General features: G+C 40.7%; 1 protein-coding gene and 3 pseudogenes across 6 annotated transcripts in view; all 4 read left to right on the forward strand.

The window, feature by feature from the left end:
• Positions 1 to 20,085, forward strand: part of LOC108934196 (protocadherin gamma-A11-like) — a 96,588-nt gene that overhangs the window by 49,700 nt on the left and 26,803 nt on the right. The window contains exon 1 of one of the 6 annotated variants that reach the window (XM_018751746.2): positions 12,363 to 14,700. The exons of the other annotated variants lie outside the window; for them this stretch is intronic. Within the exon in view, the coding sequence (XP_018607262.2) occupies positions 12,442 to 14,700 (2,259 nt within the window). The 5' untranslated portion in view covers positions 12,363 to 12,441. Of the gene's footprint in view, positions 1 to 12,362; positions 14,701 to 20,085 lie in introns of those variants that run through there. 6 annotated transcript variants of the gene reach the window in all.
• Positions 863 to 18,963, forward strand: LOC108934115 (protocadherin gamma-A11-like; annotated as a pseudogene).
• Positions 7,908 to 10,466, forward strand: LOC108934113 (protocadherin gamma-A11-like; annotated as a pseudogene).
• LOC114910372 (protocadherin gamma-A6-like) lies at positions 16,678 to 19,050 on the forward strand (annotated as a pseudogene).

The raw sequence follows: 20,085 nt of genomic DNA on the forward strand, positions 1-20,085 counted from the left end.
ACAAGGTTAGGGTTTGGGTACGCCCTGGACGGCACTTGAGTGCATGGTAGGAGCCTTTTTTTCCTGTATTTCATTCCTGCGGAAACCATTATACTTGCATGCAAATGGACGCAATGTAGCACATCTCTCATTCCAATGCTGTTCCTTTAATAGATGCCGATAAGATTCATACTTTGAAGAAACGATTACCCAAACCCTGTCTTTGTTGTGCTGCTCTGCAATGAACTGTATCGAAAACATGTTATCTAACTCTTGTTATTAGGGTTGAATATAAAAAAACTTAAAGCTGGAGAAGATTCGCCTGTCCGTTCGTATAATGCATTAGTTCTTGGTTTCCGAGAGGTAGGTCGCTTTAGAGAAATCTCTGCTGAACGAATAGAGGCAATTATAAACATACGAATATCTCCAATTTTCCTAGATTCAGCTCGACTTATGTTTACCTTGCTGCCTTTATTGCACGTGGGGAATAAAATGACATTATCCATCGTTCATCCATAATATTAGCTTCTTAATATTATGTTGCGAAACATTCAATTTCTTTTTGGCTGCATCAGTTCACCATTTCAGTATCTAATAGAATTTTACAATCAACCAGCATGTGACAGTAAGGGGGTTTTTCTAGCTCCGTATTTCTCAGGTCTTTATCAAAAGATGAAATTGATTTCGTACAGTATCAAAAATACTTACTATGCTTGAATGTAAGCATTTCCCTTCAAGACTGGCAATCTCTGCAAAGGAGTAGAGGGGTGTGTTTCTTGCGCGGGTCTGTAAGGGCCGCTGTTGGTTCAAGACGAAAATTGGAGTGAGTAAAATTTAGAAGGACGTCCCCTGTTTCTCTGTTTTGTTTTCCTGACATCGAGGCCCAGAGTGTGGACGCGACATTGGTGGATTACCAGATTACCTTAACATAGTCGGAAGGAAACCGCTCGGATCATAACCACATGTTTTCAGGTTCTATTTAAAAGCTTTTTAACAGGAACGCTCACATGGAAACGATATTTAATGTCGATTTTTTTCCTGGATACTTGTTTTCTTAACCACCTTCTCAAAATTAGATTTTGCTCGAATCAATAACAATAGTAGTCGGAAGACAATGACACTGAGAAGAAAGTATTACGGTTTAATCGGTCTCTCCCGACTCTGGTTCTTTCTTCTTTCCTTTTATTATCCTGTTCATGGACAAGTGAGATATTCTGTTCCTGAAGAGATGGCGAAGGGCTCTGTTATCGGCAACGTGGCTGCGGATCTGGGGATTGATATTAAAAGACTGAAGAGCGGACGAGCTCGTATCGTTACAAGAGACAACACCCGCTACGTGGATCTCGTTACAGACAAAGGAACACTGGTGGTGAACGAGAGAATAGATCGGGAGTTGCTGTGTAAACAAACATCTCCGTGTAGTTTTAATTTAGATATTATTCTAGAGAATCCGATTCAGCTAATTGATGTGATGATAGAAATAACAGATGTAAATGACCATGCTCCGACATTTCCGAAAGATGAAGTAAATATTGAAATTAGCGAGGCGGCACTGCAGGGCGCGCGCTTCCTCCTGGACAGCGCTTACGATCCCGATGTTGGTGTAAATAGCATACAGAGCTACAGTTTGAGACCAACTGATAATTTCGTGTTGAAGCAGGAGACGCGTCCTGATGGTAATAAGTACATTGAGATGATGTTACAGTCTCCGGTAGACAGAGAGAAACAGGAGGAATTGTCTTTAATTCTTACAGCTACAGATGGAGGTCACCCTCAGAGGTCCGGAGTAATGAAAATAAACATAAAGGTACTAGATGCCAATGACAATCCTCCCGTTTTTGGTAAAAAGCAGTACAGAGCCTCCGTTCATGAAAATTCTCCGAAGGGAACGCTTGTGACCAAAGTAAGTGCAACGGATGCAGACAAAGGCGCCAATGGAGAGGTGAGATACACTTTCAGACATAAAGCAGAAACAGCTAGTGTAGTGTTTGAAATAAATGAGATGTCGGGGGAGATTTTTGTTACTGGAATATTAGATTTCGAAAAGAATGAAAAATATGAGCTAAGTATTGAAGCAAGAGATCACGGAGGCTTAAGTGATTCGTGTTTGGTAGTTATTGATGTAATTGATGTCAATGATAACATCCCCGTGATAACATTAACATCATTCACGAATCCGATTCCTGAAGACGCGTTACTTGGAACGACTATAGCTGTTATTGATGTTGAGGACTTGGATTCCGGACAAAATGGTCAAGTGAACTGCGCTGTCACAACAAAATCCCCCTTTGTGATAAAATCATCAATAAGAAATTATTTTACTTTACAAATCGACGAGCAACTAAATCGTGAAACACAGTCCGAGTACAACATCACAATAACTGCTACAGATGAAGGGTCGCCTTCTCTCTCCAGTAACAAAACGTTACATATTAGGGTTTCCGATGTAAACGATAATCCTCCAGTATTTGAAAAACAGTCATATACTGCCTTTGTCTTGGAAAACAATTCTCCGGGGACGTCGATATTTGTTGTTAGAGCCACGGATGCGGACTGTTGTCAAAATGCGCGAGTCTCGTACGTTCTGGAAGATTCGGATGTGAACGGTGTTCCTGCGTCCTCGTTCATTTCATTAAACTCTGAAACTGGTATTATTTATGCCGTCCGATCATTTGATTACGAGCAACTTCGGGGATTTCAGATCAGTGTGAGAGCTCACGATGGAGGATCTCCTCCTTTGAGCGGAAATGCTACTGTTCATATCGTTATTCAGGACCAGAACGACAACGCGCCTCAGGTTCTGTACCCAGTACAGACTGGTGGATCTCTGGTGGCTGAAATCGTTCCCCGTTCAGCAGATGTTGGCTACCTTGTCACTAAAGTGGTGGCTGTGGATGTGGACTCTGGACAGAATGCATGGCTCTCATACAAACTGCTGAAAACGACAGAAAGGGGACTCTTTGATGTGGGATTACAGAACGGGGAAATCAGAACTGTCCGTCAGGTCAGTGACAAAGACCCAGTGAAACAGAAGCTTACAGTTGTAGTGGAGGACAACGGACATCCGTCTCGATCAGCTACAGTCAGTGTGAACGTGGTGGTGGCCGACAGTTTCCCTGAAGTGCTCTCTGAGTTCAGTGACTTTACGCCCAGTACGGATTACAATGACAACTTGACTTTTTATTTGGTTCTGGCACTGGCTTCTGTTTCCTTTCTGTTCATTTCATCTTTGGTAGTTATTATATCGTTAAAGATCTACAGATGGAGACAGTCCCGTATTTACTTCCAGTCCAACCTTCCTGTTATTCCTTATTACCCACCACATTACGCAGATGCTGGAGGTACAGGAACTCTACAGCACGTGTACAATTATGAGGTTTGCATGACAACAGACTCCAGGAAAAGTGATCGCAAGATTTTTAGGCCTTCTAGTCAGAGCGTTTTAATGATGGATTCAAACGCTGGGGGGACAATAATGTATGGGCAAAATGAGAAAAACATTCTGGATGAAGCAGACTCGTCGGAACAGGTAGGGAAAATGTCTTTTGTAATTTCTTTGTTTTCATTTTTTTTTTGTGCTTTGTTGTGTAATTAACGTGGCTATTCTGAATACTGATTTGGGTATTCCAGCATTGCTTTAAAGCAATGTTTCAGAATTCAATCTTTATGTGCTCACAATATGACTATCTAAGGGTAATTTTGTCTTTCTTTTAAATTTTTTTATTAACTATATTTTAGTATATAATATTTGATTTTAGTAATTTAGTAATTCACTTAGTCTCGGTATTAATTTGCATGTCATTTTAGTAGTGGGGGTGCGGTGGCGCAGTGGGTTGGACCACAGTCCTGCTCTCTGGTGGGTCTGGGGTTCGAGTCCCGCTTGGGGTGCCTTGCGACGGCCTGGCGTCCCGTCCTGGGTGTGTCCCCTCCCCCTCCAGCCTTATGCCCTGAGTTGCCGGGTTAGGCTCCGGTTCCCCATGACCCCATATGGGACAAGCGGTTCTGAAGATATGTGTGTGTGTGTCAGAACATATACTTTGACCTTTAAATTAGGATTTCTTCTCTGGCTTCTGTCATAGTGTGTTCAGTTAAATGTGTTTAAGTTAAGTTTCTTTAAGTTAGTGTGTATTAAGTTAAACCGTAAAGTCAATGAATGCTGCCTTGCACTTTTTGCTATGCTAACAGGAAACACTTGCTTTGTACCTCAACTGTTTTGAGGCATTTTTTGTAATGTGCAAGTTCTTTATCTCTGAATATATTCATTATTTTGGAGCAGCTTAATGCCTCATCCTCCAGTACTTTTTTGTGAATACAAACTTTCTCGGTCCCATGTTCTTTCTTCATATCTCTGTTGTCCTCGGTCTTTATCTTAGCAAGCAATCGAAAAAATCTGTCAAATTTTCTTAAAATATCAACATCTGACAGCAAATACTTTTCACCTTTCTTTGGCAACAACAACAGTTCTAACTCACAGTGGCACACAGAATATGGAAACAATACTGAGTAAAACTAGAACTCCAGCTGGAAGCATAAATCAAGGAAAGCAAATTACATTGTTTTTCAGAGCTAATCCACTGGCATTATCCAAGTCATTTAATCAAAGTGTCATCTTTTGTAGATATGTCTTTTCAGCTGGTATGTTAGTGTAGTACTGTAAATTGGAATCTTCACAGATGATGTCACGCTTTTTTGCTGGAGCTTTATTTATGTCTTCTTTGTCAGAGGGTTACAGGAATAGTACCGGAATGCTCCCCAAATGGGCATTTGTGTCAGAAGTGTGGCCAGGGAGTCATATGCAAAATAAAGCTCAGTAGAAGGTTAATCAGCCTGCATTCCCACCCATAAACAATAGTTTGTAGAAATTGCTTAAGAGCAATGTTTCCTATACAGGATTTTCTGGCAGTCCCTCAATTTTCAAATTATTACGATGGTTTTTATATTCCAGTTTGTCCAGTTTTGCATGGTACAGTTCAGCTTTCTGCTCCAGGATATCTACTGATATAACTTTTGATTTCACTGATTCCTCCAATTCAGAGATCTTGTATTCAGCCTGAAGAAAGTGCATTTTAATACTTTTCATGTGATAAGTTAGATTGGTGAGTTTTATTATCTAAACTGTCATGGAGGTGGAGAGTTTTTCTAATTTGGCATTAATATTAGTATTGATTGAACATTTAAATTATAATGCTAAGATGGGACGCTTGACCAGAAGATATCTCTCACATCCATGCCACCAAGGTGAACTATTAGGGCTGTCCACCAAACATTTTTTCTTCATCAAAAACATCCAATGTTAAATGACAAAATGCTACTGAATATTGGCTATACCAACTCAAGAGGAGCCTTTTTTCCCCCTCTCCAAATTAATGTAAATATGGACCTGGCTGCATAATAAATTCCAGCTGTGACTTGTGTGCACTTGTATAAATGCACTACAAGTGGAAAAAGCCAGCAGCAATAATTATACTTTTCACAGACTGGCAATGGGCACAGCCCAGCAACTTTCACTCAAGTCAGTCAAAATCTAAGCAGGCCACCTTGAAAAACCTCAAATCTCCAGACTACCAGTCCAGTACTTTCTGTAATGATCTGACAAGTGATGATTGGCAACTGTTCTAACTTATCAGTTTGAGAAGAGTTGTGAAGGTAGTTTAAAATAAAATGCAGTTCAACCTTCCGAAGTGAGAAACACTATGTGCAAATGGAGTAGATCCAAGAAAGTTGCCAGTTCTACCCAGGATTGGTTGTCTCAGAATATTTGTTAGTATTTATTCATTCAGCAGCTGCTGTTTTCCAAAAGTAACAGAAAATAATCCTTAACCAGTATTTTTTTGATACCTTCTTCAAAGGTGACTTAATATGCTAGATATACTGCAGAAATTCACTTCAATAACTCATTCACACACTACAGGGTAACTATAGATTACCAATATCACCTGAAACATATGGTATTGCAAAAAATGTGAGGCATCAAGAGGAAATCTATGCTAACACAGGGAGAGAATGCAGACTCCACCAAATTCAAAGCCACGTCAAAACACAAAGCCCAGGTGCTTTGAGGAAACCAGTGCTATGCACTGTGCCACCCTGCTTCCTGCACTCTAAGTTAAGAAATGGGGAACATATAACACAGTACATTTTTAAAATTCTTTTGGTGTAATGCACAGTGCAATGTTTGCTAAAAACACATATTGCAGCTAGAATGTCATACATACTTAGTAGCAGTGAAGAGAGAATGACTTATGGCTTCTTTGCAGTCTCTTGGAGGCCTCAAAGTTATGAATTGGTGCATTGTACACGAAAATGTGAGACCATCTGGCTGACAAGTAAAGTTTTTTCAAGTGAATAAAACAGTTAATGCTGTTAAAGGGGGTTCATTCTGCAACTACACACAGGGCTTCTGCATGCTAACTAATTCTTCTTTCTTATTTGCAGCAAGATTTTAATCGGTTGTTAAAACACGGAAACATGGCAAAGACTACATAGTCCTGACATTTCAAACCACTGAAATAAAAGGAGGTGTACAGTACTTTCTTGTTCACATCACTGTACTTTCCATCTGAAAATGAATAATTTAGCACTTGTTGCTATTCTAAAATGGATTTTTTTAGATAGATATATCATGTTTGCGTTACTTTGTTCAGCGGACACTTCTCCAAAGCAGCTTCCAATGAACACTATGTAGTGTTATCAGGACACATCTTACCCAAGGTGACTTATAATGCTAGACACAGCACTTTAAATGAGCCACTCATTGATACACCAGTGAGACACACTCTCTCTGCCACTTACACACTACGGCTGACTTAAAGTCCCCAATTCACCTTAGCAGCATGTCTTTATGTGGGTGAAAGCCAGAGCACCAGGAGAAAACCTGTACAGACACAGGGAGAACATGAAACATGGAGGGTGAGGGGATACACCCAGGACGGGACACCAGTTCGTCACAAGGCACCCCAAGCGGGACTCAAACCCCAAACCCACAGGAGAGCAGGACCCAGTCAAATCCTCTGCACCACTGCATCCCTTATTTATTATATGCTTCTAAAATAAATGAATAAGCAAGAAATTCACATTGTTCAAAGATATTTAACTGCAGTGTTGAGGCAAAAAGTTGAACACCATTAATGAATTACTGTACATAAAGAGCTTTTTTCTACTGAAAAAAATGTGAAGATCTACTTTCTATGGAAAGGGGGGGGGTGGCAGTGGGTTGGACTGGGTCCTGAATTTCAAATGATTTCAAGGCAGTTTTCTCCATTGCTGTCACTACATTTCAGGAATAACCCCACAGGTTATATATTCATCATAAATCAGTCGTACTGAATATTAGATGTTCTTAGTAAAAGAACTGGAAAACTTTTTGGCTACATTAAAATATCTAATGGATTATTTACAAAGTCTGTAATTTCATTATAAGATAAATTGTGGTAGGGGTGGTTGGTAGGGTTGTGGCTGGTGCGGCTGCCTTTGGCTCCGTAGGTTGGCGGCTCGATCCTTGCCTCCAGCTGTAGTGCCCCTGAGCAAGGTACTTGCTCTGCAGTTGCTCCAGTACCTGTGCCTGGGTACCTAGTTGTTTCCCTGCGATGGTCTAACGTCCAGTTTAGGGTGTGCCCCCCCTCGGCCCTACACCCACCATCTCTGGGGTAGGCTCCAGCTCACCGCCACCCTGCTCTGGACAAGCGGTTATTGAAGTTGGTCAATAAATTTAAATATGCCATATTAATGAATTGTTTCTGAGGAACATGTTTTTTTGTCTACTACAAGACCAAAAGAGACATAATTTCTCTACTGGAGCAAGTCTCTTTATTACATATTACCATACAGAAATACTGGCTGCTTTTCCCGCGCGTGTCTGCAAGGGCCGCTGTTGATTCAGAAGGCAGGATCCAGCGAGCTAAAATGTTCGGTGACGTTCCTCGTATATCTTTTACAGACAAACCGAGGCCCAGTGTGAGAAGGTGACTTTGGTGTGTTGCCATAGAAGAGAGTGAAGCGCTCGGATAAACTACAGATATTCAGTGTTGTCGAAAAGTTTTATTATAATAGAACCATTCACATGCGTAAGATACTTAGAGTTACGTTGTCTTTAGACATCTTTGTTATTCAGTCTCTGGAAGTGGACATTTTTTTCATCGAAGAGCACGAAAAGAAATGGCACTGAAAGAAAAATGTTATGATTTAAACTGCCTAACACTACTTGGGGTCATTTTTGTTTTCTTTGCTGATACTGTTCGCGGACAAGTGCGATATTCTGTTGCTGAAGAAATGGCGAAGGGCTCTGTTATCGGCAACGTAGCTGCGGATCTGGGCATTGATATTAAAAGACTGAAGAGCGGACGAGCTCGTGTCGTTACCGGAGACAACACCCGCTACGTGGATCTCGTTACAGACAAAGGAACACTGGTGGTGAACGAGAGAATAGATCGGGAGATGCTGTGCAGCGAAATGTCACCGTGTAGTTTCAGCTTTGAGATTATTCTCGAAAATCCGATTCAACTAATTGAGGTGATGATAGAAATAACAGATGTAAATGATCACGCACCGACATTTCCGAAAGATGAAGTAAATATTGAGATCAGTGAAACGGCTACGCAGGGCGCGCGCTTCCTCCTGGACAGCGCTTACGATCCCGATGTTGGTGTAAATACCATACAGAGCTACAGTTTGAGACCAACTGATAATTTCGTGTTGAAGCAGGAGACGCGTCCTGATGGCAATAAATATATTGAGATGATGTTACAGTCCCCGGTGGACAGAGAGAAACAAGAGGAATTGTCTCTTATTCTCACAGCTACAGATGGAGGCCACCCACAGAGGTCCGGAGTAATGAAAATAAACATAAAGGTACTCGATGTGAATGACAATGCTCCTGTTTTTGGTAAAAAGCTCTACAGGGCATCTGTTCCGGAAAATTCGTCGAAGGGCACGTTTGTAACTAAAGTAAGTGCAACGGATGCAGACAAAGGCGTTAATGGAGAGGTGAGATATACTTTCAGACAAAGAGGAGAAATAAAAAATGAAGTTTTTGAAATAAATGAGATGTCGGGGGAGATATTTGTTGCTGGAATAATAGATTTTGAAAAGTCTAAAAAATATGAAACAAGTATTGAAGCAAGAGACCCCGGAGGCTTGACTGATTCGTGTGCAGTAATTATTGATGTAATTGATGTAAATGATAACATCCCCGTGATAACATTAACATCATTTACGAATCCGATTCCTGAAGACGCGTTACCTGCAACTACTGTTGCTGTAATTAATGTGAAGGACTTGGATTCGGGGCAAAACGCTCAAGTGAATTGTTTTATCACAACAAAATCCCCCTTTGTAATTAAGTCGTCAATCAAAAATTATTTTACTTTACAAATCGACGAGCAACTAAATCGAGAAACACAGTCCGAGTACAACATCACAATAACTGCTACAGATGAAGGATCACCTTCTCTCTCCAGTAATAAAACGTTACATATTAGAGTTTCCGATGTGAACGATAATCCTCCAATATTTGAAAAACAATCATATACTGCCTTTGTCTTGGAAAACAATTCTCCGGGGACGTCAATATTCGCTGTTAGAGCCACGGACGCGGACTGCTGTCAAAATGCGCGAGTCTCGTACGTTCTGGAAGATTCGGATGTGAACAGTGTTCCTGCGTCCTCGTTCGTTTCATTAAACTCTGAAACTGGTATTATTTATGCCGTCCGCTCATTTGATTACGAGCAACTTCGGGGATTTCAGATCAGTGTGAAGGCTCACGATGGAGGATCTCCTCCTTTGAGTGGAAATGCTACTGTTCATATCGTTATTCAGGACCAGAACGACAACGCGCCTCAGGTTCTGTACCCAGTACAGACTGGTGGATCTCTGGTGGCTGAAATGGTGCCCCGTTCAGCAGATGTTGGCTACCTCGTCACTAAAGTGGTGGCTGTGGATGTGGACTCTGGACAGAATGCATGGCTCTCATACAAACTGCTGAAAACGACAGAAAGGGGACTCTTTGATGTGGGATTACAGAACGGGGAAATCAGAACTGTCCGTCAGGTCAGTGATAAAGATCCAGTGAAACAGAAGCTTACAGTTGTAGTGGAGGACAACGGACATCCCTCTCGATCAGCTACAGTGAATGTGAACGTGGTGGTGGCCGACAGTTTCCCTGAAGTGCTCTCTGAGTTCAGTGACTTTACGCACAGTACGGATTACAATGATAACTTGACTTTTTATTTGGTATTGGCACTGGCTTCTGTTTCCTTTCTTTTCATTTCATCTTTGGTAGTTATTATATCGTTAAAGATCTACAGATGGAGACAGTCCCGTATTTACTTCCAGTCCAATCTTCCTGTTATTCCTTATTACCCACCACATTACGCAGACGCTGGAGGTACAGGAACTCTTCAGCATGTCTACAATTATGAGGTTTGCATGACAACAGACTCCAGGAAAAGCGATCAAAAGATTGCCAGACCTTGCAGTCAGAGCGTTTTAATGATGGATCCTTGTTTCGATGAGAATCATAAGGGAAGCGAGAGAAATATTCTCAACAATGCAAACTTTTCCGAACAGGTAAGGGAATTTTTCAGTTTTTAATACATCTGTTATAGTTACCATTTTTTTTTTATTTTAGCTGCAGAATTTTGCAATGATGTATTTTTATCTTTAATATTGAAATAGATTTGAATTTTATTTTGCTGCTTCAAACTTTCCCCCCAAATTACAGAGCTTCACCTCAACTTTGAGGGTGAAATATTTTTTAAAATGCATTTTCTTAATCTAAATGAACATTTGCATTCTCAATAGCTGCTTCTCCTTGTCATACCCGTAGTGATCGGGTGCCAATACATTTATCACTGGGCGCAAGGTTAGGAAGGGTACGCGCTCGACTGGATTTTAGTCCCTTGCAAAAATATTTATGTTTCTGTTTTACATTCAAATTTATTCATTTAGCAGACGCTTTTCTCCAAAGCCACGTACATCTCACAGAAAATGCAGTAGCAATTAGATTAACAGAAAGAGACTTAGATACAGACGCGTGATTCTAAAGCACAGTTAGTTTGTTACTTTCCCCCATATCAACCAATATACGTCACACGAGTTGCTGCATAAAGGTTTATCGAAATAATAAACAATTCCTACTCACATTCCTATTTTTAAAAAAATTAAACATTGACATTACAGGAGCAGCTGCGTGCAAGTTTATCCGTTACTCAGCAATTATGATCTCAGAGTTATAGAGCATGAACATTTACACATTACATGAACTCATGAGATCATGTCATGTGATGTAAGTTAATCATGTAATGATTGTATCATGTAATGAGATCATGCAATTTACAGTTGCAGAAAACATACTTGCATATAAATAGACGCAATGTATCTCACTTTTCATTACAATGTCTTTCAACTTTGATTGATTGCTATATAATTGTATCGACCCGCGTTACTGAGTGGTGTTTCTTTTCAGCGGAAAAAAATTCTTCATTGTAAATTGTTGGGAATTGTGGGTAAAATGTAAAATGGTTCTTCAACCACTGTGGGGCTCACGGGGATTATGAGGAGGTGAGTGCCTGTCGCATAGTGGAGAAGGAAAGATTCAGAAGGGCTAAACTGGCTTGAGATGCAGATCCTTGAGGAAAAAGGGGTTCTTGGACCGAGAGCATTATTTCCTTCTGTTCGCGCCGAAACCTCTTGCTGTGTGCCCGTGTTCTAATAAACTTTCGTAACGATCGCTGTCTGCGTCCTTCTTCGCCACATCTGAACCCAGAGCGCACCGCGCTACGTTATTCATACTCTTCAAAAACGATTACGCAAACATTTCTTTAGCGTGATGCTCTGCAGTGATTAACTGAACCGAAAAACTGCTTTCCACCTCTGGTTTTAAGGAACGTTCAATAAAAACGCTTAGAGTAAAAACGGAACAATTATTTGTATAATTTTTTTTATTTCTTTTACACATTGGCTGCATCACTTTAGCATTTAAATATCTAACAAACTTTTTTGCAAACAACGAGCACTTTTCAAATTCCATATTAGCGAAGTCTTCATGGAAACACATAACTGATTTCTCACAGCATCAAAAATACTCATCAATTTTAATCCAAGTGTATCACTTCATGTCAGGTAATCAGTGAAATAGAACAGAGGGATGTGTTTCCCGTGCGTGTCTGCAAGGGCCGCTGTTGATTCAAGAGGAGAGCTGGGGCGAACAAAATGTAGAAGGACGTCCCCGTTTTTTTTTTTTTTCCTTCAGACTGATCGAGGCCCAGAGTGTGGAGGCGAAATTGGTGGATTGCCATAAAATAGGGCGAAAAATTCGCTCGGAGCATAACCATATATTCCCAGGATTTATTGAAACGCTTTTTTCAAGGACACGTTCATATGGAAACTACTAATGTTGATTTTTTTCTGGATACTCGTTCTGTTGATCAGTTTCTCTTTTCGACATTGCATTAATTAATAACAATAATGGCTCAGATTAAATGTCATGGTTCTATCTGTGTTTCTCGGATTTGGTTCTTTCTTCTTTTCTTTCATTATCCTGTTCACGGACAAGTGCGATATTCTGTTCCTGAAGAAATGGCGAAGGGCTCTGTTATCGGCAACGTGGCTGCGGATCTGGGCATTGATATTAAAAGACTGAAGAGCGGACGAGCTCGTGTCGTTACCGGAGACAACACCCGCTACGTGGATCTCGTTACAGACAAAGGAACACTGGTAGTGAACGAGCGAATAGATCGGGAGTTGCTGTGCAGCGACATGTCACCATGTAGTTTCAGCTTTGAGATTATTTTGGAGAATCCGATTCAGCTAATTGAGGTGATGATAGAAATAACAGATGTAAATGATCATGCTCCGACATTTCCGAAAGATGAAGTAAATATTGAGATCAGTGAAACGGCTACGCAGGGCGCGCGCTTTCGACTGGACAACGCGTACGATCCCGATGTTGGTGTAAATACCATACAGAGCTACAATTTGAGACCAACTGATAATTTCGTGCTGAAGCAGGAGACGCGTCCTGATGGTAATAAGTACATTGAGATGATTTTACAGTCTCCGGTGGACAGAGAGAAACAGGAGGAATTGTCTCTTATTCTCACAGCTACAGATGGAGGTCACCCTCAGAGGTCCGGAGTAATGAAAATAAACATAAAGGTACTAGATGCCAATGACAATGCTCCGGTTTTTAGCCAGAACATCTACAGGGTTTCTGTTCCAGAAAATTCGTCGAAGGGCACGATTGTGGCAAAAGTAAGTGCAACGGATGCAGACAAAGGCGCTAATGGTGAGGTGAGATACACTTTCAGACATACCGGAGACACAAACAGTGGAGTCTTTGAGATAAATGAAATGTCGGGGGAAATTTCGGTTAATGGAACAATAGATTTTGAAAAATCCAAAAAAATTGAGCTCAGTATTGAAGCTAGGGATCCTGGAGGCTTAACTGACTCATGTTCAGTAATTATTGATGTAATTGATGTAAATGATAACATCCCCGTGATAACATTAACATCATTTACGAATCCGATTCCTGAAGATGCGTCACCTGGAACTACTGTTGCTGTAATTAATGTGAAGGACTTGGATTCGGGACAGAATGGTCAAGTGAACTGTTTTGTCACAACAAAATCCCCCTTTGTAATTAAGTCGTCGATCAGAAATTATTTTACTTTACAAATCGACGAGCAACTAAATCGAGAAACACAGTCTGACTACAACATCACAATAACTGCTACAGATGAAGGGTCGCCTTCTCTCTCCAGTAATAAAACCTTACATATTAGGGTTTCCGATGTAAACGACAATCCTCCAATATTTGAAAAACAGTCATATACTGCCTTTGTCTTGGAAAACAATTCTCCGGGGACATCGATATTTGTTGTTAGAGCCACGGACGCGGATTGTTGTCAAAATGCGCGAGTCTCGTACGTTCTGGAAGATTCGGATGTGAACGGTGTTCCTGCGTCCTCGTTCGTTTCATTAAATTCTGAAACTGGTATTATTTATGCCGTCCGCTCATTTGATTACGAGCAACTTCGGGGATTTCAGATCAGTGTGAGGGCTCACGATGGAGGATCTCCTCCTTTGAGCGGAAATGCTACTGTTCATATCGTTATTCTGGACCAGAACGACAACGCGCCTCAGGTTCTGTACCCAGTACAGACTGGTGGATCTCTGGTGGCTGAAATGGTGCCCCGTTCAGCAGATGTTGGCTACCTCGTCACTAAAGTGGTGGCTGTGGATGTGGACTCTGGACAGAATGCATGGCTCTCATACAAACTGCTGAAAACGACAGAAAGGGGACTCTTTGATGTGGGATTACAGAACGGGGAAATCAGAACTGTCCGTCAGGTCAGTGATAAAGACCCAGTGAAACAGAAGCTTACAGTTGTAGTGGAGGACAACGGACATCCCTCTCGATCAGCTACAGTGAATGTGAACGTGGTGGTGGCCGACAGTTTCCCTGAAGTGCTCTCCGAGTTCAGTGACTTTACGCACAGTACAGACTACAGTGACAATTTGACTTTTTATTTGGTATTGGCACTGGCTTCTGTTTCCTTTCTTTTCATTTCATCTTTGGTGGTTATTATATCGATAAAGATCCACAGGTGGAGACAGTCTCGCATTTACTACCAAGCCAACCTTCCAGTTATTCCGTATTACCCCCCTCAATACGCGGATGCTGGATGTACCGGAACTCTACAGCACGTGTACAATTACGAGGTGTGTATGACGACTGACTCGAGGAAGAGTGATTGCAAGATTTTCAGGCCATGTACTGAGAATACTTTGAAACTTGATTCTGTTTTGAAAGAGAGAAACATTCTGGATGAAACAGACTTACCTGGACAGGTAAGAAAATCTGGCTGGAGCAATTTTCATAGTCTTTATGACTTTAATTTCTGCCAGTACAACTTGATTTGTATAAGTAATGTATTCGTAACAGTTGTCATAGGGGTCATTTTTAATGTTTATAAATTATACGTAATTTAAGTAATTATTTTTTTTGTAAAATTATCATGTATTTAAAATCCCAATGAATTGCCATTACATGGAACTGTATCACTTTAATCTAACAACAAAAACAACTTGCTTTGTGATGATAACTTTGAATTTGGCTGTTTTAATTTCAATATGCTGTTGTTGGTGGTGTTTTTCTGCATCTCTCCAAAATCCATGTCAGGTTATAATGATCTGTCTGTAAGCCCATTGTCACCTTTCCAAGTCTGAGCCATTTTTCTTTGCAAACAGAGTTACTGGTGTAAACAGTTGTGGAGTAGCTTTCATAAGTTAGTGATGACTAGCAAAGAAGCAGTCGAAAGAATTTACATTTATTCTTTTAGCTGTGACTTTTTTCTGAAGTGACTTATAATGTTATGTTATATACCATAATTTACTGACTTTATCAGCAGGGTAACTTCAGCTGAAAGAAGGCAGGCTATGAACATTATAGAAGTACTATAGAAAAAGTACAATTGAAGGAGGTGGGATTCCAACTTGCAACCTCTAAGGTCAGAGGCAGCACTTTTAATTGTCATGTCCCCTCCATTTTCACATTGATGACACCTGCATCTAATCATAGGGGCAGAGTACAAAGGGAAGACTCGCCAGCTCTACCAGTATGAATCCTCATTCCGAGTCAGCTGAACGCTTTGTGCTTCTTTGGTTTCCTTGCCCGTTGTCTTTGTGCTCCTTGGTTTGGCCTCTCGCTTTTGCCTTAACAACCCTGAGCCTGTGTATTCCCCTTGGATGACATTTAATGTTCAACTGACCCTTGCCTAGACCTCAACTACTTGCTTGTCTGCGCCTTCTTAGTGAACAAAAGGAACCCGCACCTCAGTCTTTCGAGCTCCTGAACCCCCCACCATGACTACCCAAGTGGCCTTATTTTTCTGTCTCATTCCTTCACTGAAAATAAAAGAATTAGATCCTTCTTTTGAAGACCTGTTGTTACCTATAGTATGTATAATCATCCTAGAATTGTTTTAATTTTTTTCCAAAAATTATTTGAATATGATCAAACACTGAAGTTACTGAGGAACTGCTGATAAATCAATTTGTATACAGGTCAAACAGGAGCCGTGTATTTCCTACAAATAACTTCAGTTATTTTAAAAGATTATGACAAGTGTCAGGTGTGGCTGTGTGCCGCAGTAATGTTCTTCCGATTTAGTGACAATTATGTAATTTACAGAGTACAATGCAATTTATGACCCTTAATTTAAAACAATTAATTTATGAAATAACAACAAATTGACATTTCAAAGCCTAACATATTCAAATATAAAACATATATAAAAATATTATTTAGGTTTCCACCTGCTCAGATAGATAGATAGATAGATAGATAGATAGATAGATAGATGTTCTGCGTTCTAGCAATGATTTCCAAATGGCATTTTCATTCTAAGCTTTTCTCAGCATTGACTGATGGCGCCGCTGTTGATCGTACTGGGGACTTGTCGTTGAAACAGAAACCACCAACACCTCCTGCTCGCGCTGGAGCGAGACATACAGCGCAGCCCACAGTGCGCATGAAGGCTTGAACACCCTGCGCACGCGGATATACAGCTGCAGTGATTGCTGTCTTCCCCTTTATGTCATTGATAATTCCTCAAACAGTGCAGATTTTCGATGGTATTACGTGTATACTGCCGATTTATTCAAAGTGGAAATACGTTTTTCTTGGGCTCTACAATCATGTCTAGAAGAAATGGGAACTACACAATGGACACGCTAGTAGGACGCTTTATTCTAAATCTTCTATGTATTCATGCTGTCTTTGGTCACGTTCGGTATTCTGTTCCAGAGGAGATGGCAAAAGGCTCTTTTGTAGGTAACATCGTTCAGGATCTGGGCTTGGATACTAAACGTCTTACCAGTGGCCGAGCTCGTATATTTGCCGGAGGAAACAGTGAGTACATAGAGCTGATTCGGGAAAAAGGGATTTTGGTGGTTAAGGAAAGAATAGATAGAGAGGCGTTGTGTGGTGAGACTTCGCCCTGCTCTATACATTTTGAGGTTGTCCTTGATAACCCCATAGAACTTCATCATATTACGGTAGAAATAAATGATATCAATGATAATCCGCCGCTTTTTCCTAAAGATGAAATAATGCTTGAAATCAGTGAATCCGCTTTGCCTGGAGCGAGGTTTGTGCTGGAAAGCGCTGTGGACCCCGACGTGGGTATTAACACACTACAGAGCTACATACTAAAACCCAGTGACCACTTCGTTTTAAAAGTGGACTCACAACCTGACGGTAGTAAATATGTTACTATGGTGCTGCAGACGCAACTCGATCGGGAAAAGTCGGAGCATTTTTCCCTAATTCTTACTGCAGTGGATGGAGGAGAACCACAGATGACAGGTTCTGCAAAGATACATATCTCTGTGTTGGATACCAACGATAATCCGCCTCTTTTCACACAGGAAATATATAAGGCTTCTATACTGGAAAATTCTCCAAAAGGTTCTTTTGTCCTCTCAGTTAGTGCATCGGATGCTGACAAAGGACCAAATGCCATCGTAACATATTCAATTCCTTCTAGCAAAGATGTTTTCGGAGATTTGTTTGAAATAAACAATTTAACTGGCGATGTAAAAACAACTGGACAGCTGGACTATGAAAAAAGAAAGCACTATCAGCTAAATATTCAAGCCAAAGACGGAGGAGGCCTTTCTGACACCGCAAAAATAATTATTGAAATTGTTGACGTCAATGATAACATACCAACCATTGCTATAATGTCGTCTTCGAATACAGTGGCGGAGGATGCCTTGCAAGGCACAGTTATAGCTGTGTTTAAGGTACAAGATTTAGATTCCGAGAACAACGGGAAAGCCCAGTGCTTCATCAGCGAAAACATTCCGTTTAAAACTGCTTCCTCTTCAAACAATTTTTATAGCTTAGTGACAGATGAACTTTTAGACCGTGAAACAACTTCAGAATATAACATCACTATAATTGCGCAGGATGAAGGGCTGCCTCCACTTCGTAGTAATATTACTTTGTTCTTAAAAGTGGCAGACATTAATGACAATTTCCCAGTGTTTGAAAACAGAGAATATCAGGCATTCATTTTGGAAAATAATACCCCGGGTAATTTTATCCTATCAGTTAAAGCTACCGACGCAGACTGGAGCCAGAACGCTCGTCTCTCTTATATACTGGAGGAATCCTCTGTACATGGACTGTCCATATCATCATACGTATCAATCAATTCTGAGAGTGGAGTCATCCACTCTGTGCGCTCCTTAGACTACGAACAAATTAAAAATTTCCAGTTTCGCGTAAAAGCGCAGGACGGAGGTTCACCCCCTCTGAGTAGTAACGTGACAGTAAAAATCTTTATTCAGGACCAGAACGACAACGCGCCTCAGGTTCTGTACCCAGTACAGACTGGTGGATCACTGGTGGCTGAAATGGTGCCTCGTTCAGCAGATGTTGGCTACCTCGTCACTAAAGTGGTGGCTGTGGATGTGGACTCTGGACAGAATGCATGGCTCTCATACAAACTGCTGAAAACGACAGAAAGGGGACTCTTTGATGTGGGATTACAGAACGGGGAAATCAGAACTGTCCGTCAGGTCAGTGATAAAGACCCAGTGAAACAGAAGCTTACAGTTGTAGTGGAGGACAACGGACATCCCTCTCGATCAGCTACAGTCAGTGTGAACGTGGTGGTGGCGGACAGTTTCCCTGAAGTGCTCTCGGAATTCAATGACTTTACGCGCGATGTGGATTACAATGACAATTTAACATTTTATTTAGTCTTGGCTTTAGCTGTGGTCTCCTTCCTCTTTATTACATCTTTAGTAGTCATTGTGTCAGTAAAAATCCACCGATGGAGACAGTCCCGCATCTACTACCAGTCCAATCTCCCAGTTATCCCTTATTATCCAACGTGCTACGCAGACACAATGGGTACAGGAACTCTACAGCACATGTACAATTACGAGGTTTGCATGACAACAGACTCCAGGAGAAGTGATGTCAAGCACCTAAGACCCAGCAGTCAGGGAGCCATGAGTCTTGACCCCAGTGGAACACAAACATTACAGCCATCGCAGAAGGGGAAAGAGGACAGTGAAGATACAGGTGGGCAGGTGAGATCATTGAAAACTAAGCCTGCTAAGTAGTCCTTTTAAACTTTGATTAATGTATTTTGCTTCCTGTTGAAGCTATTCGTCTATTAAAATATCGCACGTTATATATTTTTCACTTTACACTTGTACATTCTCAATTACATAGTTAAACTTAGAATAGAAATATTCTGTGTGCCGTGTTTCACGTTAGTCTGAAACACTTTTTCTACAGATGTTTGGCATTTCATTAGGCTTATGACGAGGTGTCTTCTTCCTTTTTGTCTTTAACAGTTTTTATATCTGTCAAATGGTTCAGACGAAAACAGTCCGCATGCCAACTCTATCGCCCAGAGAATTTTACAGAAGTCAAAGGACACGAACTCAGAAACAAGGGTGCAGTTACGAGGTGTATTTGACGACTGACTCCAAAAAGAATGACGAAAATACCTCTGAATTTGTAGTAGGACTATGCGTTTTGATACAAATGTAACGTAAATACTGTGCGTAAAATTGCACAAGTAGAATTCTCTGAAGAACAAAGCAGTTTAGAAAAACTTTAGTATTGACTTTATTTCACATTTAGAATTTGGTTTATTGTTTTCATTTTCGAATGTCATTGGGCTATTTATATTTAATTGAAGTTTGGATTACATGTTCCTCCGCAGTTGTCGCATTCTCACTAATTGGACTATTTACATGTGATGTTCATTGCTTGTTCAGTATTATTGTACTGATCTATTAATTATTCAGCGTGTATCAGGGTTTTGAGGTAATTCCTTCGAAAATGTAATTCACCTTAAATCGAAAAAGGAAAAACTACAATTTTTTTTCAATTACTTTAACGTGGTTAGACGTACCTCCGGTTAAGGACAGGGGACGTGCATCATTCATTGTTTACGCAGCTCTCATTTTTCAACCAAAAATCATTTTTTTTTACTCTTCTCAGTACTAATGTCTGTCCCCTGTTACATGTGAGTTCTTATGCACCTGTGTTAAACCTTAGATCATTACAGAAAACTA

This window comes from Scleropages formosus, chromosome 4, assembly GCF_900964775.1.
Source record: "Scleropages formosus chromosome 4, fSclFor1.1, whole genome shotgun sequence".
In the NCBI taxonomy this organism is placed as follows: Eukaryota; Metazoa; Chordata; class Actinopteri; order Osteoglossiformes; family Osteoglossidae; genus Scleropages; species Scleropages formosus.